The 14,886-nt window shown below is 37.5% G+C and overlaps 1 protein-coding gene across 4 annotated transcripts in view; it reads left to right on the forward strand.

Moving 5' to 3' along the window:
* Nucleotides 1–14,886, forward strand: part of SLC44A1 (solute carrier family 44 member 1) — a 202,892-nt gene that overhangs the window by 112,486 nt on the left and 75,520 nt on the right. For all 4 annotated transcript variants that reach the window (XM_047067374.1, XM_047067383.1, XM_047067380.1 and 1 more), the window contains exons 6-9: nucleotides 4,312–4,481; nucleotides 6,430–6,519; nucleotides 12,494–12,633; nucleotides 14,530–14,716. In XM_047067374.1, coding sequence (XP_046923330.1) covers nucleotides 4,312–4,481; nucleotides 6,430–6,519; nucleotides 12,494–12,633; nucleotides 14,530–14,716 — 587 coding nt within the window. The remainder of the gene's footprint in view (nucleotides 1–4,311; nucleotides 4,482–6,429; nucleotides 6,520–12,493; nucleotides 12,634–14,529; nucleotides 14,717–14,886) is intronic.

Here is a 14,886-nt window from a genome sequence, read left to right on the forward strand (position 1 = left end):
ATCCGACTTCAGCCAGGTCACGATCTCGTGGTCCGTGAGTTCGAGCCCCGCGTCAGGCTCTGGGCTGATGGCTCGGAGCCTGGAGCCTGTTTCCGATTCTGTGTCTCCCTCTCTCTCTGCCCCTCCCCCGTTCATGCTCTGTCTCTCTCTGTCCCAAAAATAAATAAACGTTGAAAAAAAAAGAAAATTAAAAAAAAAATTTTTTAAAATTTTTAAAAAAGAGTACAAGAATGAAAGTGAGAAAATAAATAAAATGAAATGTATGAAAAACCAATGAGTATTGCCATTATAGTCTTTATTTATTTGCTGTGTTTTCTGTGCTATAGAGCTATTGCCAGAATCCTTTATTGTTACTCTTTCTTAAATAAAACTTTTCCTTAGAAATCATGTGTAATTGCTTATTTATAACCTGAGATTTTAAGATAATGGAGATGCAAACTCCTGTCTTCACTTCTGAAGGCCTACGGACAAGAGATAATACATTGTTTGTCATCATATTTTGAGGGAGCTCATTAGCTATGATAGTCTGGACTTAAGGCAAATGGACAGTATGTTTGCCAAGGTAAGATACAATTTTCCTCTGAGTGGCTAATTTTTAAAAATCTTTAAAAGACTCATTATAAATTCATTTTGTTCTTGTTGACTGATGTTTCAATAATGTGAAACAGCATCAGTTCCTAACAGGACTACATTGACTTCTTAAAGATTCAATATTCTGTGGGCTTCAAGAGGTAGAGGAACTTACTATAAATAGAATTCTTTATGCTGTCCTCTTAATTAAGAAGCACAGGGTGTGTCATTTAGGTTAGATACTAAAGTAGAAAAGATCTCATAGAAGTATTACTTTCTGAGAGGTATATGAAATCAGCTAACTCGAATTCATTGTATCACATAGGATTTAAATGGTAAAATATAAGACAAACCATTTCAATGCCATGATTACTTAGATTTTTTAACAAGAAAATCATCTGAGTATTAAAAACTCATGGCTGATTAAATTGTTTTTGTTTGGGAAACAGTAGAGAAAATGAAGACAAGGGAGTGTAGTGCTTTTTCTTTGAAACTAAATATTTAGGGGCGCCTGGGTGGCTCAGTCGGTTGAGTGTCCGACTTCAGCTCAGGTCATGATCTCACTGTTCCTGAGTTCAAGCCCCACGTCGGGCTCTGTGCTGACAGCTCGGAGCCTGGAGCCCGCTTCGGATTCTGTGTCTCCCTCTCTCTCTGCCCCTCCCTTGCTTGCACTCGGTCTCTATCTTTCTCAAAAATAAGTAAACATTAAAAAAATTTTTTTAACTAAGTATTTAACTTTGATTTTTTAATTGTAACCAAACATGGCCTTCTCTTGTGTCTTCTATTTCTGATATTCCTTACCACTTGACCATTTTGACCATCAGCTAGACAATGTAATCTGCCTGTACTAGTTTTATACCTTCAAATGTAGAGCTGTCAGGTTTTTCTTTAAACCAACATAGATTAAATTATAAGGTAAGGGACCCGTTGTTACTTTGCTTCAATCCTTTGAAGGAGACTTGTAAAAGCACTCTTTCCAATTAGCCAAGTATTTATGGATAGTATAAAAATGACTTGAGAGGGTAAGAGTGCAAATATTGCTCAGCATTTCCTCTTAAATAGGAATGAAAGATTCGAATTTTAAGAGTATAATCCTTCCCTTTTCAAACCATCGATCCTCATTATAAGTCTGAAAAGCAGAAAAACACAAACACTACTGGGCATCTGCTCCTATTAATTTAGAATTACTGACTTATGGCTGGGATCTATCACAGTTATCATCATCAACATCATCATCATCATCATCATCAAAGACTCAGAGAGGTCTTACTCCTACCCTTTCAGCTAACGGATGGAGAAACTGAGAAAGAGAGATGGAGTGACCTGAAGCTATGTAATGTTAGGAGGATCACCCAGGGCTTTTGAAGTCAAGGCCAGTTTTCTTTCTGTTATAACAGGCTCTTCTCTCTTTTAGAAATGTCGTGTATGTCTCTTTGAGTATAAAATTATATTAAAATCCTGTTAGTATATGGGAGATACAGGTGGAGCTGCTTCTGGACAGAGGGTAAGGTACACTTGTGGTTATATGACAGGAAAAAAAAAACAGCAGGGCCAAGAAAATTGGTGGATGTTGAAAATGAGAAAATGACATCAGTATCCTTAAGGGAGATACATTTTATGTTCAAGGTTGGAGGCAAGTGAGTTAAACAGAGGCTATATCAGAAATGATAGGGTAATAAGTAAAGCAGATGAAGATATAGGTAACCATGGAACAGAGAGGACTTTGGTTTCAAAGGATAGAGAACGAGGCTTCAGTTAAAAATATGGTTAGAAGTCCTCAGACAGGGATATTAAAGTGTCAGGGACATTATCTAGATAGCATCAGGAAGAAAAACAGTCATAGGTCACAATGAAGCTAATGTGTCCCACATTAGCCTCCATTGACTATGAACTTATGGTTAATTCTTTTGATTCTTTCCTGTAATATTTCTGACGAAATCCATTTCACTTAAAGGTATTCTGTAATAGCTTTTCATATCATTAGCGAAACAAATTTGGTCAAAAACAATGACTTGCATGCCTGTAATTTAAGCCCTACTAAGAATGCTCTGACTTTCTGCAATTTCTGACAAAATATTGAATCTTGGACATTAACTTTCACCAACACCATTTTAGAGGTATACACAAATACACCCACAAGTCACAAGAGTCACTTCTTTTTTAAGTGAACATTTCTATCATAGTGTCACATCATTTTGGGGGGATACATTTTGCTGAAGCATAACTAAGGTAAGACTAGACCTTTATAATTATTTTATTGTTCCATGAAGTTCAACAGGATGGAAGATGTTGCCTATTTTTACTCCCAGTGATGCTCATTTACCAGCATTTAAGGAAAATCAATACATAGTACACGTTTATTTTTATTGGAAAAATATTTTTGTTGTTTTTTGAGGAAGGAAAAACAAAGATAGTGTCTTGCTTCAGGTCATACAAAATTGCTTGCTGAGATCAGAAACTTTGGAATTTGGTCCCCAATCATAGACTCTTCTCCACTTATTTGATACAAAATACAGTGCCAACCAAAAATGAGAGCATACTTATATCATTCCAGCCAACGGTGTTATATTAGAGCTATGACTGATAGTTCCACAAATAATTCTGAAAATATGAGATTTATGTTAGTGATAGCTAAATTTTAGTGCACACAGAAGTATGTATTTCTGTATGGACAGACATATGGACTCTCTTAGAATTCATTCAAATCACAACTGAGGGCAAGTTCATAGAGCTTTTTTAGAATCTCTCATTGATCAGATGCATACCATACTTTCCAAGGCTAAAGTAGAATATGTTATAACAAACCAGACTTACTTATGTCATGGTTCACACATAACTATGTTCCTTCACAAAAAGAGTTGTGGTCAGTGTAAACCTGATAATAACGGATTACCTCTTTTTTTTTTTGAACACAAATAATTTTATAATAAAAATTATATATAGAAAGAAAACAGCTCAGAATCCCATGACCTTAACGAATCAGAGATTTTTCATTTATTTATATTTTTTCTGTTCTCATTTTTATGTATATATCTTTTGTACAGAGATACAACCATCACTTTAGATACAAATTTTTGTTTTTTTCCCCTTGTACTATTAACCTCGTGTTTCCATACATTAGTATCCATGGTTATTGTTTTAATTAGCTGCACATTATGCTGTATGTTGATGTCTTGGCATGATTAATTTATATGAGGATTATTAAGCTTGTGCCCCGAACACCTTTTTTAATGCAAGGTTCTGTATGCTGTTCTGATAGAGGAAACATTCTATTAATGGTGGCACATTTCAAGCAAAAGCATGTGTGTTTTCTATTTTTAAATAGCTTATGGCAAAAATTCATTTTCAGCTCAATGAAGTATATGTTCCTTAAGTTTTGTCATCTGCCCCTTGACTGATAGATGTGCAGGCTGAGGAGTTTAAGTGTTTGGTTTTGCTTTTGGTAGTTCTGTATGTGCGTATGTGTGTGTATATGTGTGTGTGTTTCTTTTCAGAAGGGGAGGGTAATGTCTTCTTTGGAACATGCACTCCACCCTCTTTGATAAGGCCTGTGGCAAGATTCGCATCCCTGCCCATGACAGTCATCTTCATAGCATTAAGCTCACGGCTCTTAGCGCCCATATGATGTGTGGAGGGTGGAGTGTATTGCAGTCATAATCACCTTTCATTTGTGTGTTTGATGTGGCATTTATATTAAGTAGGAGTAATTTTTTTTCTGATTTTTTTTTCTTGTGTCACCAGTGCACCTATTCCATTCTTCCATCGCTGTGCTCCTGTGAACATTTCCTGCTATGCCAAGTTTGCAGAGGCCCTGATCACCTTTGTCAGTGACAATAGTGTCTTACACAGGCTGATTAGTGGAGTAATGACCAGCAAAGAAATTATATTGGGACTTTGCTTGTTATCACTAGGTAATTGTTTTTCTCATTATTAGCTATTGCATAGTACTGCAGTAGAAGACTGTTCTGTCTTTTAACCAAAATATGAATACAGTGGGGATACCTGTAAAATGTTTAACTTCCCATAGCCAAAATAACTGTTTCAGATTATATATAGTTATAAATATATACATATTTATATATATATATATTTATATATCTGAAACTAATTTCCTTTCTTTTTCTATCATTGGAGAAAACTGGTGTTTTCCCAGACTTTGGTTACTGTCTCTAATAACCTTTAATATGATAGGAGGAGGCTTCTCTTAATGAATCAACACCCCTTTGTTTTCAGTTATGATTCCAAAGGCTTATGAAAGGAGGCCACATATTCTCTTACACATTTCCATCAAAGAACATAGATTTCTGATAGATTACTTTTGAAATATGTTTTTTTTTCATTGCTACAGTTCATGATGTCACTGTATTGCTGGAAAAATTAGGAAATCTCCACTTGTTAGCCATTGAGTTTTCTTGTCAATAGATAATATAATTAGGTAAATGTTATTTCAACTCCCTACATTATCCTAGAACTATATGTAGCCATATCAGAATCTATAGATCTTTCTAGTTGGGAGGAGTAAACTGTGGTAGGAACCAAGCAACTATCTCATTATATATGTGAAATGAGTTATACCTTATACCTGTTAACAACAATTATAGTCTTTGAGAAGACTAGCTGTATTTCCGTCTTGTCATTAGAGAGTATTTTCTTTTTGCTTAGGTAGTACTTGACTCAATTGAAATAATGCTGTCCATATGAAAAGCTATTTCTGTGATATTTGAAACGCTCCCATCTGTTTTTGGTTCCTGTACATTTATTGCAAAAGTGAGTACCTTAATAATGTTACCCAGTCACAGATCCCAACCATTTATTTGGCTTTGCAAATGGCCCGAAAAATCTTGACTACTAGTCTGGCTTTATGAAAAAATTATTTGGTTTCTGAAATAGTTGAATACTTTGACCAAGGCGGGGGGGATGGGGGGGAAACACCTTAAAACTGGTGATAATAATGTTAAGTCATTGGGATTCCAGTTTTTATTAGAATGGTTCTCTTGAGGCTTAAGATCTTTAAGAATTTATTTGTGAAATGGGCCTTTAGATGATTAAAGATGAACAAATTATGATTTTAGAAATGAATTTCCCCATGCAAAGGTCAAATCTCCCGTTTCTTTTTTAAGATTTTCACTCCAGATTTTAGCATGTTGGAATTTAGCTTGGGATGGGTAGAGGCATTTGGCTAAATAACTCAAACTAAGCTTTGCTTTTCTTTGAAGAGTCTCTCAACCAATCAGGACCCCTGACACCAGTTGAAAATTAAGGTCAGAGGAATTTGGGCCTCCGTAGGCTTCAGAATATTATTCTGTAGGATCAGAGCATCTCTTGGAGTTTTAGAAGAGAAATGACCAGAAAAAGATAAAATACTGTCTAGCTCATTGACCAACTGTTAGAGAAGTTGGTCTTGAAATGTGAGGATTACACATGGAAGTGTAGCTAGTTTAACTGATCTCTGTCTGTGTGTGGTAATTTTTCTCATCACCAACATGACACATCATTCTCTACACTTTGTATGTTAGCATGTATGTTTGCATGTGAGTTCCAGTGTCTTCCCGTGGTGAATCCACAACAGTTCTGTGCTGTTTTTGAGTCACCATGTGCATTTGCATGTTTTCTTTTCTGTCATTTATAAACCCACAGTTAGGTGCCTGTAGTTTCCAAGTGACACAATTCAAGTGGTGCACGTAGGCTCGAGTACCAGAAATGCAAAAGTAGCTAGTTACCCTTCTTCCCTAAACTGGGGTCTTGAACTGGTCAATAGCAACGTATTATATTCCTAGGAGAAAACAATTGAAAGAGTTTCTCTTTGTGTTTTCCAGTGTTTTAAAATAATATTCTACATGTTCTCTATCTTCCCTGCAGTTCTCTCCATGATTTTGATGGTGATAATCAGGTATATATCAAGAGTACTTGTGTGGATCTTAACAATTTTGGTCATACTGGGTTCACTTGGTAAGCTGCTTCTTCCTTTGTTTTTTAGTAATTAGAATTGAGAGTGAAGTTTGCTCTTAACAGTCCCTCAGTGCAGAACCACTTTGATTACTTTAAATAATTTTCCTTTTGTAAGCCTTGTGAATTCATTTATAAACTATAAAAAGACTGGTGAGTGGATTACACTGAAGTTAATTCACTGTGAGATCACTAAATGGAATAAAATGGCAGAGTCATCGGCATATTTGGAATAAAAGGGGGCTCACATTTTTCTGTCAGTGTCAGTTTGGGGAGAAGAGCCCAAGAGGAAAAAAAAAAGCAATTGAGGCTCTGTTCTGCTTCTTGTTCTTTAATTTTCACTTGATTCTTTCAGTGTTCCCTGCCTGGCAGAGGAAGGGACCCCTTTGCTTTTATCTTGGACTTTTTAAAGGCCTGAATCTACCATTTTAAGGTGTTGAAATTCTTTCTGGTTAAAATATTTCTGGGAGGATAATTTTATGTGTGTAAAATTTCATTACTCATTTTTCTATTGGCATTCTATTTTGTTTAATGTTTTTGTTTTACTATTTTTTTAATTTTTAATGTTTATTTATTTTTGAAAGAGAGAGACAGAGCATGAGCAGGGGTGGGGCAGAGAGAGAGGGAGACACAGAATCCCAAGCAGGCTCCAGGCTCTGACCTGTCAGCACAGAGCCGGATGTGGGGCCCAAACTCATGAACCACGAGATCGTGACCTGAGCCGAAGTCGGATGCCCAACCAACTGAGCCACCCAGGCGCCCCTGTTTTACTATTTCTAATGAAACCTTGTGGGATTTGTATGTTTATTGTCTTTTTTGAAAATAATAATTTCTCCCCCCTCCCAATCATAAATGTGACACCTACTAATGGTATCTAACTACTTCTATGGCTGAAAATAGAAATATAAAAAAAGAAAAAAGTTTTATTTTCACATACCACCTCTTTTCTTTAAAGAGAATTTACTTTTGCTTTTAAATTTTTCAGGAACCCTACTTCCCTTCTGTTGACCACTATTAGCAACTTGAAATTCAGAATACATTATATATATATATATTATATTATATTATATATATATTATATATATATATTATATTATATATATATTATATATATATATAATGTATTCAGAATACATATATATAATACAGATATATATATACATGTACATATATATATTTTTTAATGCTTTTTTTCACTGCTTTTTAAAATGAAATAGTTTAACTCATATATATTATATATATATATAATGTATTCAGAATACATATATATAATACAGATATATATATACATGTACATATATATATTTTTTAATGCTTTTTTTCACTGCTTTTTAAAATGAAATAGTTTAACTCATTGTGAAACTTTTTTATTAGGGGAGTTTGTCCCCATTACACTTATGATCCTGTCTGCTATGTTTGGTCTTACTGATGTCATCTCTTTTATGTTTTCCTTAAGTCTGTGCTTTTTTATGTTGTTTTCCCTATCTTTACAATATGGATTGTGCTTTCTTTGGTTATTGTCACCCTTGCTTTGGATGGCATATATATATGCCGTGTGTGTGTGTATGTGTGTGTGTATTTTTTAGTAATTTTTTTTTAGTGTTTATTTATTTACTTTGAAGGGGGTTGCAAAGGGCAAAGAGAGAGGGAGAGAGAATCCCAAGCAGGCTGTGCACTACCAGAGCAGAGCCTGATGTCGGGCTTGACTCATGAACCATGAGATACTGAGCCAAAGTCAATAGTCGAACGCTTAACCAACTGAGCCACCTGGGCACCCCAACATATATTTTATTTTTTACTTCTACAGTTGGTAACCTATATAGTTTCAGAAAATATTCTTTAATCTAGAATCCTATAATTTTTGAATGGCTCATTCTATAGAATTCTATCCTATAAAATTTTTAAATTCCATAATTTTTAGGGGTGCCTGGATGGCTCAGTCAGTTAAGTGTCTGATCTCGGCTTAGGTCATGATCTCACGGTTTGTGAGTTTGAGTCTCGCATCAGGCTCTGTGCTGGCAGCTCAGAGCCTGGAGCCTGCTTTGGACTCTGTCTCCCTCTCTCTCTGCCCCTCTCCCGCTCATATACTTTCTCTCAAAAATAAACATTAAATAAATTTTTTTTAATTCTGTAATTTTTAAAGGCTGAAATGAAGGAGTATGTGTTGAGTTTTCCTCCACCTCGTTTAAATTCAACATAAACTTCTTTCTTTCCAACCTGTCTCCCACTTTATAACTGTTACCAAATAATCTGTGTTTTTGCAATCAAGTTATTTTAAAATTAAAATATTATTTAATACATTGTACCCTTTTAAAGAATTTTTGCTTTGCCTTGAAATGTTTCATAATTACATTTAAGTTTATTACATTCTTCTGTCCTAGATTTAGTGAGAACTATTTTTGTAAAACTTCATTCTTGAGTTCTAAATTTTGGTTCGTCTTTGTTTTGACGAGAATCTGAATTCGAGTAACTTATTCACGAGGCAATTGTGGGTCGTATATTTTCTCAACTCTTGATTATCTAAGATTATTTTTGCCTTACATGTGAATATTGAATCTGTTGCATGTAAAATTCTTGAGGTGCAACACGTTCCCAGTGTCTGTACTTTAGTTTTTGGAGACCAGCCTAATTTTATTTCTGAGCTGAAATCAAGAATCAGACGCTTGACCGACTAAGCCACCCAGACACCCCTTAACTTATTCTTATAATTTAAAGTTTCTATCTAGTTCTGAATCTTTAAGTTTGCCTATGATCTCTTTTTTTTTGGGGGGGGGCAGATATTTTCCAACACAGAAGTAAGTTTTCTTATTTCTGTATTTGATTATTGTTTCTGTTCTAGTGGTTTTCTTCTTAGGACCATTGTTCATTCTTTTGCTATCATCTTCTAAATTATCATTTTAATCCTGATAACATTTTCCTTGTATTCAGGAAGTGTTCTTCGAGCGTATCTTCCATATCACTGATTTAGTTTTCCTCACTGCTGGTTCTGTACATGACTACTTCTTTCTATTATTCCGGTTCTTCCTTCTCCCAGCCATATTTCTTTTCATTTCTACTTGTGACCTTTGTATCCAGTTCTAGTGATGGTGTCTTAGTCACTTTTGGGCTGCTATTACAAAGTACCATTGACTGGATGCCTTATCAACAGGGAACATTTACTTCTTACAGTTCTGGAGGCTAGGAAGGCCAGATCCAGGCATGTGCAGGTTCGGTATCTGGCGAGGGCTGGCTTCCTGTATCCAGCCATCATCTTGCTATGTTCTCACGTGGTGCAAGCAGGGAGGAGCTCTCTGAGGTCTGCTTTATAAGGGCGCTAATCCCATTCATGAGGGCTCCACTCTCATGACCTCATCATCCTCCAAACACTCAACTCCAAATACCAACGATCACATTAAGGATTGGGATGTCAATATATGAGTTTTATGGGGACACAAACATTCAGTTTATAATATATGGAGAATTTTTTATAGTTCTGCCACTTACTTGGTATGTGACATTTGGCATGTTACTTAACTTTCCTGAATTTTGATTGTATTTATTATGTAGAAGATGGGACTTGTATTACCTACTTAATTGTATCATAGTGATTCAGTTTGGTCACATCTGTTGTACGGTTCCTGACACAAATTTATTTATTTATTTATTTTGAAGTGTATTTATTTATTTTTTTAAGGTTTTTTTTTTTTTAGATTTATTCACTTTTGAGAGAGAGAGAGACAGAGCATGAGCAGGGGAGGGGTGGGGAGAGAGAGGGAGACACAGAATCCGAAGCAGGCTCCAGGCTCCGAGCTGTCAGCACCGAGCCTGACGCGGGGCTTGAACTCACAGACTATGAGATCACGACCTGAGCTGAAGTCAGACGCTAAACCGACCGAGCCACCCAGGTGCCCCTAAGTGTATTTATTTTGAGAGAGAGAAAGAGAAGGAGAGAGGAAGAGAGAGAGAGAGAGAGAGAGAGAAAGAGAGAGAGAGAGAGAGAGAGAGAGAGAGAGAGAGAGAATCATAAGCAGGCTCTATGCTGTTAGTGCAGCTCCTGACACGGGGCTCAAACTCAAAAACCTCGAGATCATGACTTGAGTGGAAATCAAGAGTTGGGTGCTTAACCGACTGAACCACCCAGGTGCCCCCCCGACACAGATTTACATGTTTAATAAATGATGTCTGCTGCGGCTGTTGTGGACAGTATCCTCCTTGATGTCTTCATTATTAGCTCATTCTGTTTTCTGTTTTTCTTTCTCATTTGTGTTTGCCTTTCCTCTCCTCACTTTTTATTCCTGTTTGCAGAGAACATATTTTATTCCATTTTTTTGAGGCTGCTACAATTTTCTTTAAGATTTCAAAATGGAAATATTTCCCTTTTTCAAATGTTTTTCATAGACTGGTGGTTGTTGAAGTTTGTTTACTCATCTTCAGTAGAAAATAATTCTTGCTTGCTATTTGTCACCAGGTAGAGTTGGAATTTCCCTTTGACACTATTCAGTGTTTACTTGAGCGCAGTTGGAGGTCATGTTGATTTGCACAGATCTCAGCCCTATTTGTCTTCTCCCAGACGTTTATCTTGTCTGCCCACACATACATATCTTTACTCTGAATCTTCCATTTCCTTACCGTGGCCTACAAGGCCTGACAGTATGATCTGGTGCCCGGTGCCCCCCAGCCCGCCACTCTTCCTACTCTGCCCCTTGCTAGTTGCTGTAGCCACAGTGGCCCTCCTCCTTTCTCTCCTGCCAGGCATGGTCCCATATCAGCATCTTAGAATTTGCTATCACCTCTTGCCTGGAACATCCTTTCCTTAGATGTTGTTTGTTTTTGTTTTTTTTTTTTTAATGTTTTTATTTCTTTTTGAGAGAGAGGTGGGGGTGGGGAGACAGAGGATCTGAAGCAGGCTCTGCACTGTCAGCATAGAGTCTGATGTAGGGCTCAAACTCACGAACCGTGATATCATAGCCAGAGCCAAAGTCAGAGGCTCAACTGACTAATCCACCCAGGCACCCCTTTCCTTAGATACTTTTATAGATTGTTTTCTCCCTGTCTTTGATTCTTTTGCTCAGATAACATCTCACCACTGAGACCTTGCTTACTCATCTTCTCACAATGCTTTCCCAACCCCAGCACTTTCTATCCCTATTAAAAAGTGACTTTTTTTTCTTAGACTTCATATTCTTTATTTTTACTTACTTCCTTATTTGTTTGTTTGTTTGTTTCCTTATTACTGTATAAGCTCCATGGAGGACAAGGGTGGGGACTGGGTTTTGTTCACAGCTCTGTCCCCAGTACCTAGATGGGTAGATGGCTCTGGGCACTCAGAATGAGGGTGTCTGATGCAACCCTCTTCTGTGGAGGCGGGTTGCCCCCCTCTTCTGTCTAGTTCTTGGACTCTGAACCAGTGATGAGGAGAACAACTCCCATCTCTGGCACACACTTCTATTAAGCTATCAAAGATTTCCTATCTTTTTCCCACTTTTGGTGGGAACCAAGTCTTTGATCTTCATTTGCTCATTGGTACTGAATCAACTGCATAACTGTTTTAGCACGAGGCAGGGGGGTTTCTGTGATGGCCCAGTAGAAAAGATCTTTGCCTTCCTCAGCTTCATTGCTGATTTCTGTGACCCTTACTTGCTTCGTACAAACTCCCCAGCTCTCAACAGGTGCTGAGTCTCTTTATGATCAGTTCCTCTTGGGGTGCCTGTCTTTGTAGGCTCTCTCTGAGCTTCAGAGCCAATAATAGATACAGTTGAAGGATGTTTATTTGATACACTGAAAGATGTCTTAGTAACCTAGTGTGCATGATGAAAATGGAGTAAATGGAGCTCCCCTTATGCCTGCAAAAAGTTACAGCCACACACCTCCCAGCCAAATGGATTGTTGCCATGTTAGTCCCCCGGTGTTATGTAGGAAGGGTCCAGGAAAGTGAAGATTAATGTTAACACATTTTCTTGTGCTAGTTATTTCCAAAACAATTGTTTTTTGAACCCAGGTGGCACAGGTGTACTATGGTGGCTGTATGCAAAGCAAAGAAAGTCTCCCAAAGAAACAGTTATTCCTGAACAGCTTCAGATAGCTGAAGACAATCTTCGGGCTCTCCTCATCTACGCCATTTCAGCCACAGTGTTCACAGTGAGTATGGACTTGGGCCAGCTATCTTCTAGGTTTGTGTTTTTATTCACAGGGATCATTAATGAAGCAGAAACTCACCTCTGGCTATTGCATGCCTAACCCCGATCTCCCTTAGATAAAAACTGCCCCATGGTATGGAACACTAAAGAGTCTTCAGAAGGCTTTCCTAATGGAACGTTTTATTCTGTACTGCCCGCTTGTTGAGAGAGGATTTTCACTTAGAATATTCACATTATCATTTGTTAAGAAGAACATATTATTTTCATAATACAATTCCTTTTTAAAAAAATGGGTTTCTTTACTAAAGTATGTTAGGAAATATACATATCGTTTCATTTACCTGTTTGCTAATTATCTTCCTATGTTTTCCCTTTAAACTTTTTTTTCCTTTTTAAACTTTTAACAACATTATTCCAAATAAAAGTGATCTTTGCTGCCTGGGCACTATACAGTAAATTACTAATGAACATGTGGTTATATAATATGTATTTATATCTTTGGTCTGTCTCCTTCTCCTCTCTGAAAAAAAAAAAAAAAGGAACACAATCTCAGACCACTTCTTGGACCAATCCCAAGCTTTTAGTTGAGCTTTAGAAGTAAAAAAATGAAGCCACCATAAAACCATTGGTGCCAAAAGGTATTTGTTTGTTATTATTATATAAATATTTACTAATCATTTTTAAGTATAGTTTTTTTTAATGTTTATTTTTGAGAGAGAGAGAGAGAGAAAGAGAGAGAGCGTGAGCAGGGGAGGAGCAAAGAGAGAGGAAGACACAGCATCTGAAGCAGGCTCCAGGCTCTGAGCTGTCAGCACAGAGTCTGATGCGGGGCTCGAACTCATGAACCGTGAGATCATGACCTGAGCTGAAGTCGGATGCTTAACTGACTGAGCCACCCAGGCATCCCACAGTACAATTTTGTTTTTTTTTTTAAGTACAGTTCACCTGCTCTCACTCAGACCACGATGAGGGGGGGCAGGAGGTAAATGCGACATGGACTGTGCTCTGTAGGTGCTCTTTTTTTTCTTATGTTTATTTATTTATTTTTTTAATTTTTATTATAGAGAGAGAGACAGTGCGATTTTTATTTGTTTTTGAGAGAGAGAGAGGAGAGAGAGTATGAGCAGGGAAGGGACAGAGAGATGGGGAGACACAGAATCCAAAACAGGCTCCAAGCTCTAAGCTGTCAGCACAGAGCCAGACATGGAGCTCGAACTCATGAACCGTGAGATCATGACCTGAGCCGAAGTCGGACACAACCAACTGAGCCACCCAGGCACCCCTCTTATGTTTATTTTTGAGAGATAGCACATGCCTGCATGAGTTGGGGAGGGTCAGAGAGCGGGGGGACAGAGGATCCCAAGCCGGGTCCGTTTGCTGATAGCAGATAGCCTGATGCGAGGCTCAAACCCACGAAGTGTGGGATCATGACCTGAGCCAAGTCAGATGCTTAACCGACTGAGCCACTCAGGTGCCCCTAGGAGCTCTTGGTCTGATAAAGGAAATGAGGTACAAATACCTCCTGTGCTTTTGTAGTCATGGCATATGGTCTTCTCCCCTATTTTCATAGTGACAAGCATGTATGTATTCAAATAAATTAAAAGCCTCATCTTGATGGGCAAACAACACATTTTGATTCATAATGAGTAGAAAAGGAAAGGTAGAAGAACTCGAAAGACTTATTAATACATTGAGAAATCCTTTTGTGTGCTGCTTTAAGAACATTTTCAATATTCAGTTGAGGATGCTAAGTGCTGCAAGACGGATAAAGTATTATTGGGATTCAGAGAATAATCCTTCCCTGATTTGAAATGAAGGAATTTCCACCCTGTTTCAGTTTCTGTTTTTACTGCTTATAGCGATAACTGGGACCTTTCTCTGCATTCTCTCCGTACAGGTTCTCTTGTTCCTGATAATGCTGGTTATGCGCAAACGTGTCGCACTCACCATCGCCTTGTTCCACGTGGCTGGCAAGGTCTTCATTCACTTGCCACTACTAGTCTTCCAACCCTTTTGGACTTTCTTTGCTCTTGTCTTATTTTGGGCATACTGGATCATGACACTTCTTTTTCTTGGCACCGCTGGTAAGAAGCTATGTTGCTTCTTTCTCATAGTGATGAATTTGATTTGCATTAAAATATTTTAAAACATCAGCTATAATTCTTAAGACATTTATTGACCAAGGTCTAACAGCCGTCAGAACCAGCGTGGTTATGGCTCTTCAACAACCCATTCCTAATTCATGATTTTTAGA

Source organism: Lynx rufus, unplaced genomic scaffold, assembly GCF_022079265.1.
Source record: "Lynx rufus isolate CCGP_SWC_20201006 ecotype Redwood Valley unplaced genomic scaffold, mLynRuf1.p SCAF_10, whole genome shotgun sequence".
Lineage (NCBI taxonomy): Eukaryota > Metazoa > Chordata > Mammalia > Carnivora > Felidae > Lynx > Lynx rufus.